This window comes from Protopterus annectens, chromosome 4.part0 (genome assembly GCF_019279795.1).
Source record: "Protopterus annectens isolate FY-2018-M chromosome 4.part0, PAN1.0, whole genome shotgun sequence".
NCBI classification, from domain to species: Eukaryota; Metazoa; Chordata; order Ceratodontiformes; family Protopteridae; genus Protopterus; species Protopterus annectens.
Window position 1 is genome coordinate 728,463,856 of NC_056733.1, and position 26,137 is coordinate 728,489,992.

Consider the following 26,137-nt stretch of genomic DNA (forward strand, 5'->3'; position numbering starts at 1 on the left):
CTGGGAGAGGGGTGAGGACAACAAAGTATGCTGTACTGCCAATTCTAATTATCAGCTTACATGTTTGTCCAATGGACATGTGTGCGAAATGGGCAGCTATGTATGGGGCATCATTTTTTTGTGGTTACAGATTGCCCTTTTTTTTTTTTTTTTTTTTTTCAGGTGAGAGTGGGAAGTGAGGTAGAGGAAGTAGGTATGTCCGGGGAGGTAGGTTGGGAAAGTAAACAGACAAGACAGACAAGATGCATACAGGGGCAGTGTATGACACATGGGGTGGGTGAACACAATTGACGGGGTCAGATGTTTGAAAATCGCAAGCCCATGAGCCCACAGATGGTAATAGTGGAACTGAGATCCCCACCCATGGGCAGTCACCACTGAACCTTCACAGCCCCGAGGGTGGCTGTGCTGGGGGCTGCATAGGACGGGCAGGCTCACCCATGAGATGCGCCCCTCTCACCTCGAGCTGGCATAGGGGATCAGCGACTGAACACTGGATCTCCCTATGCACCACAGCCCGGACCCTTCGAAGGGTGACAGGTGACCCTTCTCCACCCACACTTACACTGGGGGGTAAGCCCCATCCCCTGCAGCACTTCCACCCGAAGGTGGCACAGGACCAACGGAGGAGGGGAGACCGGGCTGGGCACCGGACCTGCTGGTGCCAGGTGCACTCGCCAGCTGAGGAGGGACAGGTGGGTCCGCTGGGACCGGCCTTCCCATACGTTCTGTGATTAGGTGTGTTTAATTACAACATAAGCAAAACAGCATTCCAGATTAGTTGTAACAGCATGCAATAATATTCCCATTAACCCAAAACACCAAGGGTACAACAGTTGAACAGCAAGCATAACACATGCATATATTGAACCACAGTGGTTATTCCAACAGCATGCAGGGATGTTTGGTAGCAACAGGCCTCCATGATTGTGGTGTTTAAACAGGGCACATGCATCAACGTGAATGCAAATATTTATAGAACAATAGGACATATGTCCCAACAAATATTTAAGATTACACATACCCATTGAGGTGTGGAATTGCATGGTTTATGCACATACAGTAGGGTGTAGAAAAAACCTTGGTTAACATCTTTTAATGACCTTTTCATCTACACTACATTCCTAGTGACTGTAAGTGTATATCCCCTACATGTTTTATTACACTTGCCACCATACATTAGGTTGTGTAATGGGTTTGCCTAGTTCAATATATGCCTGACCTATATCTGACATACTAACTGTCCAGGATGCAGATGTTACTGCTACATATTTCTTGATTTCATTTATATTTCTTTATCTACATATCTGTGATGTTTTCACATGACATTTTCACTTCAATTTATACAGAACCCTGCATTTCTTGACACACACTCACAATTTTGGGGAAAACATAACATGCTACACGTGTGCCAGGTTTACTTATTCATGCCAGCCAGTAACTGCCTGTTGTGGACTGTATATATGTTTCACAGCTACTAGCACTTCCATCACACACTTTATATGGGACTGCACAACTCTGGGTTGCCAGCACCTTTTCAAACAGTATTGTTTGTATACTGCAAGAGTACAACAACATTTCAGACTCTGTGACACAGACACACTCTGGGTTTTAGACCTTTATTAATGACATTACACACTTTTCCACAGGCTCACTACTTTATTTGTTTTAACGGTGTATATGGCAGACATGTTCAAGACATATTATACCTTTATTAATAGGTTAGAACAACCTTTTTTCAGGCTCACTCACTTATTTTATATGATAGTGCCTACAGAGGTATTATTCCAGACATATGTTATCTTTCTTAATGGGTTTTTATACTCTTTATCTGCCTCTCTGACGTTTTTATCTGACAGTACATGCAGAGGACTTATTCAGGCAATTTTATGGCTGTATTATTAGACTACAACACTTTCTTTCATGCTCTCTCCCATATTTTATATAACAATATATGCATATTAATCACTAACCTGCCTGGTGGCGCAGCTTTAGCAGCCTATCAGCATAGGCTTGCTGATTAGCACGGTCACCTGCAGCTGTAAAGTAAATGAAGGGATATTGAGACATACCTATCCATTATACATACTCCATTATCAATTCTTACATTCTGCATTCCATGGCTACATACTCAGTTGTGGGGCATCCTGCATCCCACGGGCCTCATGTATCCATTGGTTCAGGTGGTCCTGCTTTTGTCTCTTCAGGTCTGCATGGTGGTGATGGACCTGCTCGCCAGTCCAAGGAACGCCTGTGGCACTGGTGAGGTCATGAGCTAACTGGTTCCAAGCCTCTGCCTTGTACTGCGTCCCTTGGAACTGGCCCTGCAGGGGTCTTGACTCGTGATGGTGGACAAGGAGCCAAACCATGTATTTGGACTCCTCGATGCCCCAACGTTGCGCTTGGAAGCGTGTTCCCTCTCCGACACCAGACATTCTAACTGCAGATGTGAGCTACAATCAGTTATGGCATGTATTCCCGCCTGTGGGGCTTAAATATGCCGCATTTCCCACACTTTTTTGTTATTGGCCATTTTGTAAAATTCTCTTCTGACTGCAGACCTGCTTAGTAATGGCCAAACTACCATTCGTAAGTATATGTATGTTAATAGTGGCTGTTTACCCTATGTTGTCATGGCTTAGTGGTTCTGTACTTTGCTTGTGATGCACAGAGTCCTGGGTTTGAGCCTTGTCATTCATTTTATTTTCATACTATCCAGACAGGCTAGGGGGTGTGGCTGCATTTAAGCAACTTTGCTCTATGTTGTTTCTCGGTGCCCTATGGTGCGCATGTCCCCTCAAAAACATTGCGCTGGGTAAAGTGCCATTGAACTATGGGCAACTCTACTGCGCTGGTAAAGTGCTATGAAACTATGTGCAACTCTATTGCACTGGGTAAAGTGCTATGAAACTATGGGCAACTCTGTTGCGCTGGGTAAAGTACTTTGAAACTATGGGTAACTCTATTGCGCTAGGTAAAGCGCTATGAAACTATGGGCAAATCTATTGCGCTGGGTGAAGCACTGCTTACCTGCAGGCAATTTTATATTAGGATCCTTTAAAATATTTATTTTGTTCACTGATACACTGGCCATTTCACTGCTTTTTAGTAATGTTTAAACATATTTGTCAGGTATTATTTCATATACTGATTTAAAAAATAAGTAGGAAGGAGAGTGGTGGGACTTGAACCGTGAATGCCTCTTCTTTGGGCAAACACTCTACCATTACACTATTGCTATTTGGTGTGACTTGCATTAACATTCTTTCTTATGCTCTTCCATGTCAGAATTGCTAACTCTAGCTAAACAATGGGCATACCTGCGCACACACGCGCAAATATGGGCAGCTATTTTGGGGATTTAAAAAAATATATTTAATGTTTTGCATTTTAGAACTGTGGTAGGGGTTTACAATATCAGGGAGTGTGGTGTTGGGTGCAGGGACATTTGAGCGGACTTGCTCTTGTGTGTGTGCTTTGTTTAGTTTTAAAACACTTGCAGGGGCATGGACATTTAGACTGCTCGGCAGTCGGACACACCCCCTGCTTTCTTACACGGTCCGTGTAAGACTTACGGTTGAGTCAGCGTGCCCTCATGCATATTCATGGCACACTGACGTCATACCATTCAACTGAGCCTCCGAGTAAGACTTATTAAGTCTTACACGGAGGATTCGTGAATCCCCATGTTTGTTTAGCAAACTGGATATGCAATCTAAAAGAATAATAAAAGCAAGCACCCACTGTAACATAATGAAGGAGCTATTTATCACAGAAACAGTCATCTGATTGGAAAATGCACAATATAGGAGACTTAGTTAACAGACTAAAACTGCAAATTAATGTAAAAAAGTGGTCAAAATAGAAAAACCACATGGAGGACAATTAGCTTAACCTAAGGGAAGTACAATCTGATACTATACCAGTCTGTTGACTGTAAAATATAAACTTTGCAACTTTAAAAAAGATGTAAAATTCAATAAAATAAGCTATACACAAAACACTAAAATGAAGTGCTATGATGAAGTGTATTGGTTACAGGAATTTTGCCATCTAAAGAAGATCAGAGCAGTAATTATACTAAAAAAGAATATTAAGAAAAAATCAACAATTGCTATTTGAACTGAAACGTTACTGTGGCAATGATAGTATTTTATCATGACATCTAGTCACACATATCCCGAACCAGTATATACTTACTTTATTCATAGTGTTGATTCTGAGAAACCTTCTACCTGATGTAGGGTTCTGGCAGTTGATCATTGAAGGTAAAATACTGAAACCTCCAGCTTATAATCTGTCCATGCCTTTTGTACATGTAGTTAGAGTTGAGGTTATTTTCAATTTTATTTTAACAAGTGTTCAGTACAGTTACTGGTAATTTTAATTACAGATGTAAGATAGACTGTAAAAAGATTAATTTTATATGGGAAGGTCAACTACAAAACTTTGCTTTTTGTCTATAATCCAACTTGCAGTCTAGTGTACCCCTGAATGACTGAATGGTCACCCACACAGAGGTACAGCCATAGTCTATAGGCATAATATTGAATAGAAACAACTAGTGAGAAGTTAAGGGTACTTGGTACAATCTATATTGCATCAGAAGACAAAGCCATGCTTTGGAGTTGCTAGCTTAGCATTTCAAGCTATTACTCCATACTGAATACAGTGGTGACACTATACTTGCAAGTATGGCGACTTAATGGAAAGTTGTTCACTTCATAGTTCTAAGATCTGAGCTGTAATTCTGACCTCTGGTTCACTTTGTGTCTGGGCGACTTATTCTAGCTATTCCTGTTTCCTTTCACTTCCCTAAAACATGCTAATTGATACTGTTTACATAAATACTTCATTTTCCACTACCCTTGTGGCTTGGTTTATGGCTTAAAAAAATCCAAGAATTGGTTAAGAAGTTAATAAAGCAATCTCTTACAGGAAGCAAATGACACTGGGAGAATGTCAAACGACAAATTAAAAGTGGCATCTGTCAGTAACTCCATACTGTCTAAAATAATACATTGAGAATGTTCTTGAAAAAGTAAAATAACTCTTTACAATGTTATTAAGGAATGAGCTCTTAGGGAGTATTAACCCTTTCTTGGATGTGCTGAATGCACTGGGATATTAATGTGTATGACTTTGTCATATTGTGTATGTATGTCGGTGAGGCACAGAGAGATACAAATCAACTGCCCGCAGTATTATGTACATCCCTAATTTTGGTTCATATATTTTGTGCTATCCATTGTAAAATTGGAATTTTTTTTAGAAAAGGTAGAGGATTACATTCAGTGATGAGTATTGATCATCTGTTGATAGTCATAATAATTACAATGATCAACTTCTTTTACTTCCAGAAATGCATGTTAATTCATATATTTTTCTATCAATTTTCTAAGTTATCTGGACCAGTATTTAAAAACTGTCCCTAATATGGGGGCATTTTCCCTAATTATGTTTATTTGGGGGGTTAAAAGGTTACAGAGAGAAGAGGTGCATGTGTGTGTGTGTGTGTGTGTGTGTGCGTGTGTGTGTGTGTGTGTGTGTGTGTGTGTGTGTGTGTATGTATACAAGGGTGCCAGATGGTGCACTGCTGGTAAAAGAAATGCTAATAGCACTCCTAAATAAGATAATGGAGGCTGCTAGATGGTCACACTTTATGACTCCTTTCATCCAAAACCCAAACTTGTTTTTTTCATTTTTTTAAATTGCAATAAAGCACTACAGAAAAAAAAGCAGTCTAAAATATATTTTTGCCTTATTAACCTACTACATGAGAACAAAAAAGACAAAGAAAACTAAAAGTACTGATGTTTTTTAAAAATTGTCTCAGGATGTTTAAAGATCATGATTTGAATAAAGGATGCATAAAATAAAACCCAAACTGTTACATTAGCTGATGGCTTGATTGTTCACAGTTCAAATTCATTAGTCAGTTACATCAAATGAAAATTATAAAAAAAATAATTTATTTATGGACAACTGCAAAGTCTAAGAAAAGGTGGTCAAATGATAAGTTGTTCATTAAATGTAATACAGTGAGTATTTCACAAGATGGAGCACTTTATATATCAAAATACAGAAATAGTCCTTATAGCTTAGCAGGGGGATGGGAGAATAAAACATAAAAAAAGGTATTTGCATACAAATGAGACATCACTAATTTATAAGATTTTAGGTCACAGATAAACTTTAAAAGCAGATACAAGTTCATCCATGTGCCATGTGATCCTTTTACTGTCAGCACCATTCCAACAATGTACTGGTCCGCAGTCCTTACCCTGATCACAATCTGCTGGACATGTAAGGGGCTGTTTCATAAAACAAATATATTATTTTTATATTTTTATTTATTTTTATGCTAAAATGATTAGATTTGTGCTGTAACTCCTTAATCATAATCACAGTTATAATGCAAGCTGTACTGTTAAAGTTTAACCTAGACTAAACAAAAGTATATAATGTTGAAATGGATCTGTAAAATGTTATGTTTAAATTTTTTCATATTTCCTCAGGCTGCAGATCCCAGCCCAGCCTATCTCAGCCTCCATCAGAGTCTGTGTCTCTAGGACAAACAGTCAATCTGCCCTGCAGCATGAGTGGGGACACCATCAGTAGTTATATAGTGTTCTGGTACCAGCAGCGACCTGGAACAGCCCCACGATACCTTCTCTACTACCTCAGCAGCAGTACAAGCAGGGGGTCTGGGATCCCCGATCGGTTCTCTGGGACCGAGGACAGTTCAAAGTACTATTTAACCATCTCTGGTGTCCAGGCAGAAGATGAAGCTGATTATTACTGTCAAGTGTGGGACAGCAGTGCAGAAGTACACAATGATGCAATTACAGCAGGAACTGAAACAGAAACTGTCTACATCATCAGATCTCTGTACAGCTGGACTACAGAGCGAGGTTTTCATAACAAAGAATGAAATGTTACACTTCACACTATGCAGTATAATTGGAAAGATCATTAAACATATTGTAAAATGTAATCTGAAGGGCTACCTAAAGCACATATGGATTTCATTAACGTCAGACTGGATCTGTGCTGGACCAGGTGTGTGTGTGTGTGTGTGTGCGTGCGTGCGTGCGTGCGTGTGTGTGTGTGTGTGTGTGTGTGTGTGTGTGTGTGTGTGTGTCCATCCATATGAAGTAGTTTACCAACTGTTGTAATACTTTTAAGAGGAGGTATGTTAGCAGGTGATCCTACATGCAGCCGCATGATGTTATCAATACTTGTTTCACTAAAATCCATTTGCAGTGAGAAGAGTTGTAGTTTATATTATTATTCTGTTATGTATCAGTTACTAATCACCCCAGCAACAAACAATGATAGGTCTCTCATATTCCTCATAAGACAGTAAATATTTGCATTGCTACTGTAATAACTCCCTGTCTGTGGTAAATACATTCATGGTGGCTGTCCCACCTGGATGTACTGGTTTTCATACTGAGTTCAGAATTTCACCCATTTCCACTCTAGTAAACCCACGCTCTTAACATCCACTCTAACTCACAGAGATTTTTAATAAACCAGAAAAGCTTCCTTCTCAGTGTAAGTTGTCTGTTCTAGACAGAGCTGCCAGTGTAGGCTTCATAACTACTCCAATGAATGAATGAATGAATTATTTCTTAATAGTAAACTAGATGGCACATGTCACTATGAAAGAAGTGTGCCATTCGCAATGCATAAATTCACTCACAGACAGACAGCACAAAAGAAATGCAACACACCCTGTATGCATGGGGCAACTTTTTGTCTCTACATCCAGTGATATTAGACTTTTTTAACTCATGAGAGAAACATGACTGGGGGTCATTGCCCATACAACAAAAAACGATAGTCAATGGTGAAACACAGAGGTAGTTAGATGAAGAATACGCTGTTTTCTTAATTTCAGGACGGTAACAGGATGTCATTCTCTTGGGACAGAAAAGGACAGGCAAGGGTGCCTGTTAGAGAATGGGCAGTAGTCTGGTTCTCAGGAGTGATGCTGTTGTGCTTAAAAGCTGCAGAAAAGGATAGAGACAGTCTGCAATTCTGAAAAATGGAGAAGCTGCAGCGGTGTTTTTGTTAAGAAAAATTAGGTACCAGGATCACTTCTATGTTTACTTACTGGTTAACTGATTTACTGGAGTAGCATAAACTGAACCATTTTCAGCCAAGTGCACTAATTAGATTTTTTTTCTCTAAGTCTGGACCCATTTAGCTATGTACACCACTGTTTTTTTTTTTTATTTTGTTAGATTAGATCAAAAAGTTAATAATGTGAATGGTTACTGAAATTAGTCATCAAACTTGTAATGAGCATGGGGAGCCTATAGGGCCCAGAGACCTGTTAGCCCTTATCAAGAATGAGTTTGAACCCAGGCACAGCTACCTGTATTATGAAAGGACAAGTCAGGGTAAGTAAAAGAGCTCATTGCACAGACAATGTGAAGTAAGATGGTAGCACTGAAAGAATTACAGTATTAAGCACAAAACTGTAAATTTTATTTAGGGTTATACCCACGGTGAGATGTTTTCTCTACATACCAGTGGTGAGAGATACTATCTCAACATCAAATCTAGGTGGCTGAAAATATAAATGGATTCTTAAAGGTATGCAAAAAAGCCCATACCAAATCCTTCCATGATTAAGAAACACCATGGAAATGAAGTACAAGATATTCTAACCCATTTCGGTGCATGGAACATAAAAGGAATAGTGTAGACACGCAAATGAGGCCAGGTAGCTGTGTACACAATTCAGGAAGAATAAACCAATGGATTATTAGCCTCTGTTGCCCACAGTAAAGACAGGACTCTAACTACAAACTAACTGCACCTAAAAAATTTAATATATCCTGATCTGACTACAGAACTGGTGGGGTTGCTCAGCAAGCTCAGGTAGACAACATCAGCCAAATGTCATTTATGAAAAAAAAACATGGCTGAAGTGCTGTATATTCACACAAATACACTTAGGCAACCATCCTTAGTTCATAGAGTAACCACAGCCAATGAGCCATAAATCTGTGAGAGCTGCTTCTGGCCATGGCTGCAGAACAGTACAAGTAACCATGCGCCACCATAATTTAATGGCTTGACGATTTTGGTCAAGAGCACCAGAAGGCTAATTAATCTTCTTGCTTCCAGAAACACAAAGAAACAGCTTGCTTACGGAGATGTTTTCTTACAAATCCTCTATTAAGAGCACACCTCATAATGATTTGTGATAGCTAATAAATGCTATGCATTAAAAAAATGTAAATTATGAAAATTGTTCGTTAGACAATAAGATGTACATATTTTATCAGTTGCGTATCTGGCAACATTGAATTAGTATTGCAAACTTATGAAAGAAAAAGTGTATTTTATTTGCAATTAATGGTATTACGGTCATACACCTGTCTTCATATAAGGATGCAGGATCAACAGAATGTATCAGTGCACAAAATATTCATCTGTTCAAGAGCTTTCCAATTATATGAGATAAAAGCTGTTTTGTGATATTGCACAATAAATGCATATTATGTTTTGCAATATTACTAAACAGTACTATTAGTCTATAAAATATGCTTGTTAGATGGCAGGTATGAGAGGCAAAACAGTGAGCAGGATTCACAAAGCCTCCGTGTAAGAGTTACAAGTCTTACTCGGAGGCTGCAGTTAAACGGTATGACGTCAGCATGCCATGCATATTCATGAGGGCATGCTGACTCACACCCAAGGCTAACACGGTCCATGTAAGAAAGTAGGGGGCGTGTCTGCAGGGCGAGTCCTACAAATGGACACGCCCCCAGAAGAGTAACAGTCTCGAAAGTAAACCCCCACGAGAGAGTCCGCGTAAATGTCAACAAACACAACACAACACATGCCCCCACAGACTATAAACATAAAATGTAAAAATGAACATGTTATATTTTTTTATAAGTTTTAAAGATATTTGCCCATAATTGCGCTCGTTTGCGCGGGAGTGCCCGTTGCTTAGCCACAGTTAGCAGTCAGTGGAAAAGCATATAAGATCTAAATGTGCAAAGTAAGCCAAGAATCAATAGCGTAGCGGTAGAGATGTCGGTTGAAGAGGGGGCAGTCATGGTTCGAGCCCCCACAACATCAATTTTTTATTTTTAGTGAAATAAGCACGAAACAATTCCCTGACATATATGTACATATATAAAATTATATTTTATGTAAAATGTAATGAAATGGGCCTTGTATATTGAAGAAATGTGAGATAATAAAAAAAAAAAATGTCAGAAGTGCCTATAGCTGAGCTACACTCTAACAAGCTGAGTATATCTGCCCGTAGGTGAGCAGTTTTGTAACACGCTGAAACTGTGTGCCCATAGCTGAGCTGAGCGTAATATGCATGCTGACAGCCAAATGATGCGTAAAGCAGCGTAACCCATTTGCGCGGAGCTGCGCACCGTGCCCACAAGCTAACCAGCGGGCAACGTTGAGCAAGCTGTATCAAAACTGCCTTTACACAGACACACCTCCTAGCCTGTGTAGACAGTCATAAAATAAAAAAAAGCAATGGCCAGGCTTGAACTCAGGATACCATGCACCATAGTCAAAGTACTGAACCACTAAGCCATGACAGCTGCTCGTAGAAATGCAGTATTAGCATATATATAGGAATGAATGGAAAGAGACGCATGACAAAGCAGGTTTTGTGAAGCTGATACATTTCCAAAATGGCCAATCACAGATAAGTGCAGGAAAAACGGCATATATAAGCCCCATAGGCAGGAATACACAGCATAACTGATTGTGGAATCAATTTGCAGTCAGGATGGCAGGTGTAGGAGAGGATAGTTGCTTCCGAGCACAGAGGTGGGGCACTGAGGAGTCCAAATATATGGTTTGGCTCCTCATCCATGATCATGAGACCCAACTCATGCAGGGCCAGGTCCTGTGGGGAGCATACCAGGCTGAGGCATGGGACCGGTTGGCACATGATCTCACCAGTGCCACAGGAATACCAAGGACTGGTGAACAAGTCCGTCACCACCATGCGGACCTGAAGAGACGGAAGCAGGACCAACTGAACCGTTGGATCCAGGAGGCCCGGCAAATGCCCAACGCCCCACTACTGAGTAAGTTACATGTAATTATTTATGTAAGAAATTAACCTAGCTGATATTATGGAGATGTGTATTCCAATATTACTTCATTTATATTACAGCTGCAGGTGTCCGTTCCATGAATCGTCGAGCCTACGCCAATAGGCTTGTGCAGTTGCGCCACCAGGCAGGTTAGTAATTCTCTCCCTGTAACTGTTAAAAAATATAAGTATGACAGCTTGCAAAAGAGTGCAGTGTAGTCACTTATTAATAAATAGTTCAAGTAACAGTGTAAGAGAGATTCTGCTAGTACTGTGTGATTACATAAGTGTGATGCAGCCTGTAATCCAAAAATAAAAATGAAACAAGTCTGAAATAAAGATGTTCCACCTGTAATGTAATAGTACATAACCTGCAGCAGGCTGTAAATTACAGCTACACAGCTGAGTGCAACACATGTGTGAAATATATCCCCGTTTAAAATCTGAAACATGACACAAGTGAGACTGTTGGAAAGGATTGTTGTAACCAAGTAAAACATGTCAATAAAGCCTAGAATTAAATACCATCCTGAATTGTAAAAATAAAACAAGTGAGAGTGTGAGAAAGAGGTATGAATCCACCAAGAAAGTTGTAATAACTCCTGAATAAAGTATACTGCAGTCAGTACAGAATGCAATGAATGTGACAGGCACAACCAAAAAGTGAAATGTGTGCAATAAAGTACTGAAGCTGGAATGTCTGTCCCACAATTTGGATATGTTGCTGTACCTTTGCAATATGCAGATAGTATGGTTGTATGAAATACCAAACATCCACAGTTGTCTAGAGCCATAGAAATCAAATGTAGCAGGATGCTGTAGCTGAACAGAGCCAGATATGAATGTGTATGAATAAAAATGCAATGTATATTAATGTAGCAGTAACATTCCCATCACCAACATGCCTAAGTTTACACATAGGAAACTGTAGTCAGACCTGTAGGGTGTATATATCTGCAGCTAGTAGAAATGTACAGCATATGTATAGGTATTTGAAGTTGTTAATGAAATATTTCTTCACCCTACCCTATAACCACAAATAATCCATTCCACATGAAATGGGTATGTGTATTCACAATTAATTCCCCTGGATATTTGTCCTGTTGGTTCATACATATTTGCATGTACGTTGATGCATGTGCCCTGTTCATACATCCAAACCTGATGGCCTGTTGCCATCAGTCAACCATACATGCTGTTGGATTGTGTACTGTTGTTCAAATTATGCATGTGTTATGCTTGCTGTTCAATGTCTTGAATTTATGGGTGTTTGGTTAATGGGAATACTAATGCATGCTGTTACAACTAATTGTGAATGGTATTGTTTGTTACTAACCCAAACTGTCATAAAATAATGCAAAACATAGGACGACAGGGAAGGCGGGTTCCAGTGGACCCACCTCTCCCACCTCAGCTGGCGAGTGCACCTGGCACTAGTGCCCAGGCCGGACCCTCCTCTGGTGGCCCTGTGCCACCTTCAGGTGGAAGCGCTGCAGGGGATGGGGCTCATCCCCCCTCTGCAAGCGTGGCTGGAGGAGACCATCCACTCACTCTCTGTAGTGTCCGGACTGTGGTGCGTAGGAAGATCAGGCATTCTGTGCTTGAGCCCCTACGTCAACTTGAGGCATGGGTGGCACAACTCACAGATGTGCCTACTACCCGTCCTACACAGCCCCCAGCACAGCCCCGTTCTGGGCAGTGAAGGCACAGTGGCAACTGCCCATGGGTGGGGATCTCAGTTCCACTGTTGCCATCTGTGGGCTCATGGGCTCAAGATATCCAAACATCCACCCCCGTCAATTGTGTATCCCCCCCACATGTGTCATACACCACCCCTGTATGCGTCTTGTTTGTCTTGTCTGTTAACCTCCCCTACCTACCTCCCCAACTATACCTACTTCCTGTACCTGACATTCCACTCTCATCTGAAATAAAAAAAAAAAAAAAAAAAAAGGGCACTCTGTTCCCACAAAAAAATTATGCCCCATACATAGCTGCCCATTTCACAGACATGTCTGCTGGACATGTAAACTGGCAATTACAATTGGCTGTACAACAAATATTGTTGTCCTCACCCATCTCTCAGGGGTGGAAGGTTTCAAATTTCACACCAAATTACACACATATGCACAGCTGTTGCTGATAAAGAAATGGGCAGTTATGGGCATTTCCTACATCCTTCCTGCAAATCCCAAGCTTGTTTTCCTACTGTCCTACCCTCTTTGTGCCCCCTTTTTCACCACTTTCCTATCTCCCCATTTTCTTTTCTTTCAAAGAAATTAGCATGGGTGTGCGCAAGAGTAAGCACTTTTAAGGAGTTGTAAGTGGGTGTGCGCTTGTGTGCGCTTAGCTAAGCATGTGTGCGCAAAGCTAAGCGACAGTGCGCATGTGTGAGCTCCATGCAAACCAGCGCTAACCCGCTTACAAGTGCTTAAAAGTGCCTTAGTCACTCTGAATGACAAGGCCTGTAGCCTGCTCAGCAGCAAAATAAAACTCCTCTGTCAGTCCCGAACCCAGGACCTTGGAAACACTAGACAGCATAACTTACCACTAAGCCATGACTGATATGCAACAACATTGTGCTGAAAAAAATATATCATGAAATAGTAGGAATGAATGTAAAGGGAATATAGGAAGTCTAGTATATATATTTACTGTCAAATCTAGTGGATTTGTAAAATATTACTGTGTGAAGAGAAACAGCCATGCTAGTTGGTAGCTAGTAGGTAATAATGTCACAGTAGCACCTTGCAAGCCACACATATACTCAGAGCAGGATAAACACTGCCATAGTTTAATAGTTAAGAGCCCAGACATAGCAACTGTGACTGAGGTACAGGGATGTCCCTGATTTGAAAACAAATGTTAACTGTGCCCCACTGACTCCCTGTGAAATGTACTAACAGTAGGCAGAAAGGTGTTACAACACATGCAATGGTAACTATGAATTACTGAAAGTATGCACCACTTGCACGTCACAAATGGTGTAGTAATACATATGCTCAAAATAACCCACAGTCACAACTGCAGAATATCAGAAAATTTCATGGGTGAATCCCACTGATATGTACCATTCCATGAGGCTGATAAAAGATTCACCTGAGAGTATCTAAGGCCTGCTCAGTAGCATAATCAAATACCCTTCTAGGTGTCAAGGCCCACACCATGGCCAGACCACACTGCATGCAGTACCACCCTACCACAATAAACACATAGGGAATTGCTGCTCAAACAGATATAGCAAGCATTACAAGCTGTGAATGTAAATGGAAAATAGGAAAGCCATAGCAACACATTACAGTAAAGACACCTAGCAGGCATACAAGGAGTGAATGTAAAGGGCAAATATTGAAGCCATAGCAACAAATTGCAAGAGCCACTGCTATATACCAGTTACACCACAAGTCCCACAGGAAAGCACACACACCCATATACACAGTATTACTAGTCTTAGGTGTCAGTTTACATACACACTGAGAACAGGAAACTGGAGGAAGGAATACTCAGATTACAGTACAACATGCATTGCAGTGTCTACAACACAGCCTGAAATATGACAGACATACCAACCGTTACACTCACAGAACAGTGTCCACAGCATACCAGCATGGTCCCCACCATGATAATCTGAAAGGGCTACGCCTACCTAACAAACCTTTTTATAGCACTGTCCTGAAATCACAGTGAGAACTGCAATCACTACACAACAGGCTGCATGCAATTAGTAAATGCTGGCTAACAATTGGTGCAGAGGCCATCACATGGACATGTGCAGATACCTACAAAAGCATCCTGTACTCCCAGTCCACACATGAAATACTTTCATTGCACCCTCTGCAGGTAGAGACAGAGAGAGAGAGAGAGAGAGAGAGAGAAAAGAAAGAAAATTTAAAACAACAAAACAAACAAGTTGTCATCACAACCTGACACTGCCAAGCCAAACTGAAGCTGGCAAGAGAAACAGCAGCAGGCCAACTATCACAAAGCCAATGAAAACAGCTGTAACAAACACAGGTAATGTAAAGTAATAATATAATAGTCTACATACTGTGAACCCTCCATATGTGTTATTGGTCTGTATCTATGTATATGAAGATGTGCATAGGGCAGGGGACATACTGCAACTGTCACTAAAGGCTGTACATACATATGTATGTGAAGGTAACTATGTGCACATATGAATGTAGGTTGTAGTGCAATGTACAATGTAGGTTGTACAGTAATGGATGTTTATCAGTACGTTAGTGTGTGTATACATATGTGCAAATAAAAACGTTTATATATATATATATATATATATATATATATATATATATATATATATATAGATATCATATGTATACGTATGTATATTGAGATATGTTTGTATATATATATATATATATATATATATATATATATATATATATATATATATAATATGCATATATGTATACATAGATAGAGAGGAATGTAGAAATACATAGACATATATAGATAGATAGAATATGTACATACATATATATATGTAATACACACATACATATATAGATATATGTAGATACATATACATATACAGACAGATCTGACTGTCTACAGATATGTCTGTATATATCTCTCTCTCTCTCTGTCCCACCCCCCCTCTCTCCCTCTGTCTGTCTCTCTCCCCCTCTCTCTCCATATCTATCTCTATATATCTATATCTATATCTATATATTATATATATATATATATATATATATATATATATATATATATATATATATTTACTGAGTGAGGCACATGTGTGCAGATGTATTGCAACAGGTGCCTGGTGACAAAGGCATGGAGTTAACACCAGTGTGGATACTGGAGTACCATACCCCATTCCAAAACACTTACACCAGTAACCACCACATATGTGCTTGCCTGCCCACCACTGCATGTGTCAGGGGGGAACAGGGGCAACAAGTGTACAATAGGCTCCCCATTGATATTCACAGTGGCACACTAATCCTGTAATACCTGTACATGGTATGTGTCAGCAGACATGGTGTGTCAGCTATGGACATGTAGGTCACTGAACCCCTCTACACCCTACAATTTCCTACACAGTATGTACCTCCCATGACAGCTACAGATATGGAGAAGGACACAGTCATACGTAAGAAACTGTGACAATGCACTCAAACACATTACCTATGCAAAGTGACTGACAAGACCACAGAGCACACCCATACTACCTACATAGAGGTTACCACTGCTCGATATATATAGTTAAGTCACACCCATGACAGTTGTCCAACAACCATGGTAACACCTCACAACATCCTCAACCCAAATGACCTATGTCTGTCGTCCTTGTCACCGCAGTAAAGAGCACATGGTGGAGGTACAGGTTCCTACCCACAGATAAGATATACCCTGGAGTAAACCACACAGCATTAAGAAGCAAGGCTCTCCATGAGTAGATGTCAGACATACCCCTGCTGAATGTTGTGCAGATAGGTAATATGCCATATGAGTCACCCTGTGTAACTGTTTGACAGGAGCAGGTACGATCACATCACATGTGTCACAAGGGGCAGGGTAGCATAACAGTATGCTGCTGTAGGCCCAGGGCCAATAGCATACTACCTACCTAAGACACAATGCACACCCACGAACCCATTACAAACCAACTATGTGAGGTGGAATGAGTGTGCCCGTGACTGGGTGCATGTTATGTAATGGTGTGATTGCTCACCATGACTGTCTGTCATGGTAGTGTGTGTCCATGGTGTGAGGCCAGAGACAGATGTGTGAGGTATTGCGATCCAAACATACTGCATTGCCATATGTTGTGCTGTGTTACCCTGTATGTGACTGCGGTGTAGGTAGGGTTATGGCAAGTAAGAGTAGTGTGCATTACCAGTGAAATATGTAACGTGCATTGCATGCAGTGCATGGGTTGATAATGTTCCCCATACAGTACCTTGATACAAGTTGTCGGCTGAGCACTGATATCTGGTCATTTACATGTGTATCCCCCAATAGACAGACAGATGCTATATATGGGAGTTAAGTTATATCACTACAGTCGAGTATTATGTGTATTATGTGTGCCATACTTTGCTGACATATATTGCTGACATATTTTTCTTTTCCTTTTCAGGGCTATGGTTCACCAGCGAAACCCTACCTACTCTGCTGCGGAGGATGAGGAGATACACCAGAGCCTGGTGCAGGATTTTGCAATACTCTTTTCCCGCACCAGCCAGAACCAGCAGGAGAGGGCTGCACTGTGGCAAGACCTGGTCCGTCGGGTAAATGACATAGGCATGCATAACCGGACATATGAGCAGGTACGCCATCACTGCAGTGATTTAATTAGAAATGTCCATCAGCATGCGTCAGATATCCACAGGCAACAGCTTGCCACAGGTGGTGGGGCGGCTATACATCCCCCCCTCACTAGACTGGAGGGACTACTTCTAAGTGTTGTGGCTCCAACCCAACAGCAACAACAGCAGCAGCATACATGCATAATGATGGAGGCTGGAGCCACCCAGCAGCAGGACTCGGAGCATGCAGGTAACATGCCATATGTATACTTGACTGTTCTGTACACTGGTAGTTTATGCATGTGTGAGGTGTGTCCTCGGTTTGTAGCTGTTATCTTGGTAATTATTGTGCAAGAGTGATATTCTCAATATCAGCAGTAGACCTGTGGAAGCCAACTGTTGTACTACTGAACTGTATCATACACACAGTATCAATGGCACAGTTGTGCCCACTGACAATAAATGTCTAATTTCTGCAGGTCCCTCTGATGTAACAGCAAGGCAGCCTATCCATGCTGGTGAGTGTGTTCTAACAATACCTTCAATACTCTTGATACTAACAGTAATAATAGGCTGAAACAGTAGTGCTATGTGTTTGATTGCAGGTGTGTTTGTGTCTGTGTGTTGATATCTCATATACTGAGGAGTGTGCATGTGCGCATGTGCGCCTGTGTGCATGTGCATGTGCACCTGTGTGCATGTGCATGTGTGCATGTGCACCTGTGTGCATGTGTGCATGTGCACCTGTGTGCATGTGTGCATGTGCGCATGTGTGCATGTGTACCTGTGTGCATGTGTGCATGTGTGAATGTGTGCATGTGCACCTGTGTGCATGTGTGCATGTGTGCATGTGCACTTTTGTGCATGTGTGCATGTGTGCATGTGCACCTGTGTGTATCAGTGGTGACATTGTGTACACATTGTAAACTGTGTTTCCTGTCTTACTCCCACAGGTTCTGGTGCTGCTCTGATGTTGTGCAGCAGGGAACCTGAATCAGCTGCCGTGGATAGTGATAATGATGATACCTGTGTAATTGCACAGGGGGGTGTGCCAGGGTCCGTCGTTGGTCAGCCAATTGACAGTACACAGCTGTCGACCCCATCAATGCCACAGTCATCCTGCCAATGCATCCTTTGTCACCAATGTCCCTAGGTGATGGACAGGATACATTGGGCATTGACCAGGGTAATATGGTATCAGTGGCACATGCATCCCCACATAGCAGCCATGGCCAGGGTCCTGACATGGTACCACACAGGCAGATGTCCAGGGGTTCTCGTGGGAGCATCCATGGGCATACTGCTCCTGTCAGACGTGCCCAGAAAGGTCTTTCAACCTCAGCTATGTTTTGGGCTGTAATGCCGGCACAGTCACGTATGGAACAGTACACCAGACAGGGTCTGAGGGAGCTGAGAGCATGTCGCACAGCTATGAATGACAGTATGCGTGATGTTGCGGCTGCCATCCGTAATTTCACCGAGGTCATAGACAGACGTTGGGGGGACACATTAGATCTGTTCCACAACTGCATGTCCATGAGCCGGGGCAATGGTGGACGGTTGAGGTGTCGATGTGGGTGTATGCCAGCAACAGCAGCAGCTGGCAGTCGTCGCGGATGACAACAGGCCCGCGGTCGCTCCCATAGTGCCAGCAGCAGCCCCAGCAATGCTGGGTCTGTGCTGTCATCAGGCCGCCCTAGGAGACCATGTGCACGTGGCTCTGGACAGTCCCAACAGGGACCTGTCTCCAGTCACCAACCACCTGCTTCTGATGACAGTACCCAGTCTGGCTTAATACCTGATACAGTCCGTAGCACCCCTGCCAGGCACAGTTACCGTGTCTGTGGCCAGAGACAATGATCTGTATGACCTGGCAGGTACAGTCTGTGGCTGTCCACAAACACCTGTATATGGCAGCCATTAGGTGGAACTGTGTGCATGCATACACACATGCGAATTGATAACACCTAGGGCTACCGCATACACGCACACACTGCATCAACATTGCCCCATCTTGTACTGCTGTCCCTCACCAACACACACACACACATACAAGTCAATTGGTTGTATCAGTGGCAGACTCAGGCATACCAAGTACACACCCTGTGCATATGATGAAACTGTGCCACCTCCTGCAATCTGTAACATCGGTGCAGGAACAGGTTAACATGGTGCTGATGCGCAGGGTGACTACATAGAAGTGTAGTAATAGTATCATGTTGTCAACAGTACAGTGTAATGATATCATGTGGGTATATCCCAGCATGCCTGATGCAGTAACAGTATGATTGTCATTGCATTGTTTTGTACACCCATAGTAATTACCATAGTGTAATGTCTGCACATCTTTGCATACTGGTGGTGAGGCTGTCAACAGATGGCCACCTACATAGGTAGCACAGGGCATAAGGAAATGTAAGTATTGATACTCAATGATGGACATGTCAACTGCAAGTTGCATGCTGTCCACACTCGACTCTGCAATGAGGATGTTTGAGGATGTTGATATCTGTGCAGTAATACACAACAGGTTCAAGACTCACAGGAGAACCCTAGCACTACAAGGTCACACCTCATACCATGCTTGACAGCCCCAAAACACAGAACTAACTATGACAGGAGGGAGAGTCTCCATACATGTCAAGGATACTGTGGTGCCAGGACAGGTAGCATACATCCGACTAAGTTTGGAACTGCTGAGTGAGGGCTCAGTATCTGTTATTCAAAATGTGTATTAGTTCAGGTATGAGCACTTGGGTTTCAGGCCAGTTCTTCTACATTACGAAGGTACATGGTCTGTACACTTGTGCGAGGTGTGGTTGGACCCTGCTCGTCTGACCTGTGAATTTCTGGGTACAAGCTTATAGTGACTGCATATTTGCACTGTTACCTACTGGAAGTGGTACACCTTGTTTGTTGTAGCATAGACTAGATCCAGGCCTGCTGCCTGTAGCTTTGTTTGTATGCATGTTTGCTTGTTATTTCCCTGAAACACTGATTCCACCTGCAATGCAGATTTACAGCACCTCTGTGGATCCCTAGTGACATCTGTATTGCTTACTGCACTGATGTCCATGTCTCACTTGACAGACCGTCACTGTTTGTCCTGTTTGCATGTAAGTTGCCTGTAACACATTGCATATGACTTACCTGGCATTTGCTCACGAAAGCATTTATATATGCCAGCACTAACAAATCAGAAGCACTACACCCTCACATACTCACCTTGAGTACCTCGTTCCCCATTGGCCCTATGTGTTGTTAATTATTATGGAATTCACAATACTATGGTAGCATGTGAAAAGGTCACTTGTCAATCTCTCTGGTCCAGTTGGTGAATCTGTGAGTCATGTGGCAATGTTATAGCTGCCTCATGTACACAGACAACCCTCTCCCCTTCCCATAAACTTACAACACATGTGAGAGATGCAACCACATAGCCAAACTGGGGGCTAAGCTCTCTTAACTCAGTACTGGCATAACCTGTCAGGTGGAGTGGGATACTACAGTGAATACAATACTAGTCTCACATAGACCTACCATGACAGCAATCCAAACACATAAACACACAGGAACATTCTTGAAGTCTCAGAATAGCATCCTGCCTGAGCAGCAGACACCTGCGAAGCAGACACACAAGCAAACGTTATGCCAGAACAGAGCACGTGCAACACATAGCTCACAAAGCCTGTGTGCCGAACAATCACAGCCCGTACAGCTAAACAACACACCTGCTACAGTTGTAATAGGTACCTCTATCGTCAGGTACACTGTGGTCCCGCTCACCAGGCTGAACAAGGAGAAGGTCATGGTGAGATGCCCGTCGGGCACTATGATCCACCACATAACACAAGCATACAGGTCACTCCAAGGCATGTACAAATATGCTTCAGTCATTGCCCGTGCCAGTGTGAATGACCTGTGACGTACCTCCCTGGACTACATGATAGGGGACATAGAGGGGCTCTCTGAGCATGTGGCACAGGCTGGTATGACCCTGATCTTACCCTCACCAAGAATGCTGCCACAATATGTAGACAGGATGATCAATTTCTACAATTGGCTTATGTTTCGGTGACATTCAAAGGGGATCCAATGCCTGTCAGCGTGGGATTACATGCTAGACAAGCCACAATGCTTTGCTAGGGACAGCTTGCACATGTCACCCATGGGCCATTGTATATTGGCAAAGGCTCTTGCTGCACACATAGTGCCTTTTTATGCAAGGCTCAAATTACATAGCCACCTACACAGGTATCACACGGGATAGGACACTAATAGTAATGCTACTCAACGCCAGCAGTGTAAACCTCACGATGCATGAACTGGAAACTGTCCTTAGCATGGAGAACAGCAATATCTGTGCAGTAACAGAATCCTGGTACAAGGCTCCCAGGTGCACCCCATCACTGCCAGGTCATACCTCATAGCATGCTTGTCGTCCCCTAAACATGCACCAAACCAGAACAGGGGGGAAGTATCCAAAGGCACCACAGATACACACACCTCCAGGTTGGTGGCACAGCACAAAGCATCATAGCCTATCCATGTGCAATTAACAGTGGGTTAGACTGCCTTCAGGTTCATAGCCTGGCACACACCACCCTCCCATACCCAGGAAACCCACTTGGCCTTCCTGACAACACTGGGAATATGACGGTCTCCACAAACACCATTATATGGATGGACTGCAACTACCCAAACATAGAGTGTGAGCATTACTCTAGCTCCAAGACCCTAGCTGAAAGGTTCCTAGCATTTATTCACTGAATTGCTATGGAACAACTTGTTACCACTCCCATAAGAGGTGAAAACATGCTGCACCTGTTCAACAACATGTGGACTATATGCTCCAGACCAGACATGTATCCCTCACTGGTAGGATGACACCATATACAACTCACACTGTATATTCACATACCACATGCAGCCCCTGCACAGATCACCACAGTCATAAAGTTGTCTAATGCAAACTCCATGTATTCACATGAGGCAGGCTTCAGACATGGGAACTATTGAAGGTCACAGGTACATATGTGTATGTGGCACACACATACATCATGTGTGCATTGACATTACTGATATAATCTATGTCATGCAATATTGGGAACAACACCCCACACACATGGACAAACTGTGTGACAAAAACACACATGGCATTTGTACAAACCCCTACCTATCTGTGTTATGACACTTGTGAGAAACGCAGTAGCAGAGTGCGCTATCTGCATTACTGGGAGGCTTGCTTTCTCCTGCTGTACTTATAGGGACACTGACATCATCAGTGTTTAGACAGTGGAATATGCAGCATGTGGTGTGTTGCACTAGTTGCCAAAAGGGACATTTCTCTTACACATAGAATTGCACACACCCTACACCCAGAATTGCACACACCCTACATCCCCCCAACATTCACACACACACACACTGAGCACTTGCAAGATTCAAACCCCTACCTAACTGTGTGATGACATTTGTGAGAGACGCATTAGCAGAGCGCGTTACTTGTATTGCTGGGAGGCTTGCTTTCTCCTGCTATACTTATAGGGTGCTGACATCATCAATGTTTAGACAGTGGAATATGCAGCATGTGGTGTGTTGTACTAGTTGCCAAAATGGACATTTTTCTTACACATAGAATTGCACACACCCTACACCCAGAATTGCACTCACCCTACATCCCCCCAACATTCACTGAGCACTTGTAAGATTCAAACCCCTACCTAACTATGTTATGACACTTGTGAGAGACGCAGTAGCAGAGCGCGTTATTTGCATTATTGAGAGACTTGCTTTTTCCTGCTGTACTTATAGGGTGCTGACATCATCAGTGTTTAGACAGTGGAGTATGCAGCATGTGGTGTGGTGTACTAGTTGCCACAAGGGACATTTCTCTTACACATAGAATTGCACACACCCTACTTCCCCCCCAACATTCACACACACACTGAGCATTTGCAGGATTCAAACCCCTACCTAACTATGTTATGACACTTGTGGGAGACGCAGTAGCTGATCATGCTATTCAACTTACTGGGTATCATTTGTGCTCCTGACATATGTATAGTGTGCTGACATCATTATTTATGAAGAGATATGTACATCTGTTACTATCCATCAGTAAGGGGGAGAGCATATATATGCATTAACTTTGCAGAGGCACAGTGGCCTACTGTACTGCTGAGGCAGACGCCAAATACACTGTGGATAGCCTTCTGTATTCCCTAGGGACAACAGCCTAGTATTGAACTCTATGGCCATATGTTTACCTGTCAGATGCAAGTATCTGTTGCTCATAAACAGTTTGTGGGTCTTTATTGCCATAGCTTTCCCTATCTCTATGAACAACTTGTGTACTGTGGCAAATGTTTGCATATGAGTGGGATCCACTACTTTACTTATGTCTCTGTTGTAATTTCACTGTGTGCACTGGGCAGATTTCTGTATTGTGGGAGGTTCCTGTATTAACACATACAAATTCCAGATATGTGTGTGCAACTGCTGAACTGTGGCATGGCCTAAGTGTGTGAGCATGCCCAGTTCACAGTTATATGGCTTCTTGACTGACACGTCTCATTTATCTAAGTGTGCGAGCATGCCCAGTGTGAACTTTCCATATGTTGAGATCTGTGGCCCACCACATTTGTGTTTGTGTGTGGACTTCATCTATATTTCACATGTACAGTTGAGTGTTGGACGTCAGGTTGTGTTCTTACTGCCCAACTGCTTTGTGTCTGAACCTAACAGGCATCATGCTGTTCCTGCAGGGTTGCCATAGGATAGTTTGCATACAGTTGTCAACATCCTTTCATACTGACCAAACAGTGTATTGTCGTATAGTGTACTGGTTCAGTACTTTCACTGTGGTGGACAGTATCATCGGTTTCAGTCCTATCACTGCTTGTAATATTTATAGTGAGCACACCAGACTGGTTGAGGGCCAGTTGTGCAGATATGACCTTGTTGCTTTTTGTTCAGATATGGACAACATAGAACAAGATTGTCCGACATTGTTAATGTATTCCACAACTTGTGTGGACAGTGACAAACAATGGCCATGTGCCCTAGGCCATTTGTAATGCTAGTCAGAGAGTGTTTGTCCTTCAACACACATATTTACTGGTGTTTGCCATGACATATTTCAAGGTTAGTGTGCTGTGCCTCTGTCTACCCGTGACATACAGGTGATATCCAGGGTACACCTACCATCTCCCATCCAGTCATCATGATTCCTCTGGATGACAGTCATTGAGGGACTCCCTGGATAACCTGTACTGGGAGTTTAGTCATGAGTGGAGTGAGCTTCTGGTTATGGACCAATCGGTACAGCATGTCCTGTTTATGTCTGCGCTGGGGTTCAGGCCTGTCATGTGCATAGGTCACCAGCATTCAGATTTTACATGGTGCCAAATGTCCATTGATTCCAGCTTGGTCATGGCTTTATACATCAGGCACAGATCACCTCTAGCCAGGCGGTATGGCACTGTGTGGAGCTGCAGTTTGTTTAATCAGGCAACACATGGCGTCTGTTACAGCTTTGAGATCCTCCTGGTGGGGTATTTGTGGGGTCTTTCCAGTTGATGCAGGTGTCTGCTAAGGTACATCCCACAAGGGCCATTGTATGCAATTGTGAGGCTGCTGATGGATGACTGGAGAGGCACAATGACCTACCCTGATCTAGCTGTGCTTACCTTCATGATTAGGTGGGTATATGGTATGCTTCTGTAACCACTACGGACACATGGTTGTCACATGCAGGATATCTATCACCTTGTGTCCCCAGGTCTCTTATTGCTCCTGATGTACTTAATGGGTTAACACCTATGTGGTAATTTGTGGATACGTACTGTGTTTCCACAGGGGATGACTACACACTATTCTGCATTTTGCTTGTTGACATGGCTGTGGCACCACTTGTCTGTTTCTATGTGTGCCTTTTGTAGGATGCTTGTGTCAGCTGGAGGGTCCGATATGGTGGGCAGTTTGTAGTCATCTGTGAACCTGTTTAGACACAGTCCTTCCATGTTGGCCTGTACCTATGTGACATATATACCATACAAGAGAGGTCCCAGGACCGTGCCTTGTGGGATGCCAGTTGTACCTGGTTTGTAGTCTGACATGGCTGCAGTATTTCTGACCAGGTCAGTTCTGTCCTTGAGCTGGTTTGCAACCCATCTACTTGGATAAGGGTTTATAGTTAGGCTGGTGAGCTTATCTGTACTGAACAACTGGGGTATTGTATGGAAGGGTTTAGCAAGGTTCAGATAGGCTGTGTGAACCACATTCCCCTCATCAATGGCCTTGGTGTGTGTTTCACATGAGTCAGACATGTTTAAGGGGCAGGATCTGTCCTATGAAAGCCACACTGGGTAGGGTCCAATGTCTGTAGGTACCCAATCTCGTTATTCCTGGGGTCCATGATCATCCTCTCCATTACTTTGCCGACCAGGATAGTCAGGGTTGAGGGGTGATAGTTTGCAGTATCCATTCAGGCACCACCGTTGTGGTGAGGGACCATTGTTGCTGTACACTGCTCTTTGGGTACATATTCTGTGGTAAGACTGAGAGTGAGCAGTAGTGCTATTTAGTGTTCCATTCTTCTTACAGTTCTTGTTGGACACAACCCAGGACACCATCTGGTACCATTGATGCTGTGTGGTTTGCTTTGTAGATGCTGGCTGTTACCTTAGCATCTGCAATGTCAGGGGGCCAGCACTCTGCTGGGATAGATATTTGGCAGTTTGGTGCTGGTGGGGAG

The 26,137-nt window shown here is 42.7% G+C and overlaps 1 protein-coding gene and 1 gene segment (V, D, J or C); both read left to right on the top strand.

The window, feature by feature from the left end:
- Window positions 1-6,934, top strand: part of LOC122800320 — a 118,729-nt gene extending 111,795 nt beyond the window's left edge. The window contains 1 exon segment of the V gene segment in view: window positions 6,519-6,934. Coding sequence covers window positions 6,519-6,934 — 416 coding nt within the window.
- Window positions 6,935-8,278: 1,344 nt separating this feature from the next.
- Window positions 8,279-26,137, top strand: part of LOC122800321 (putative protein TPRXL) — a 57,068-nt gene continuing 39,209 nt past the window's right edge. The window contains exon 1 of the mRNA XM_044069776.1: window positions 8,279-8,411. Within this exon, the coding sequence (XP_043925711.1) occupies window positions 8,279-8,411 (133 nt within the window). The remainder of the gene's footprint in view (window positions 8,412-26,137) is intronic.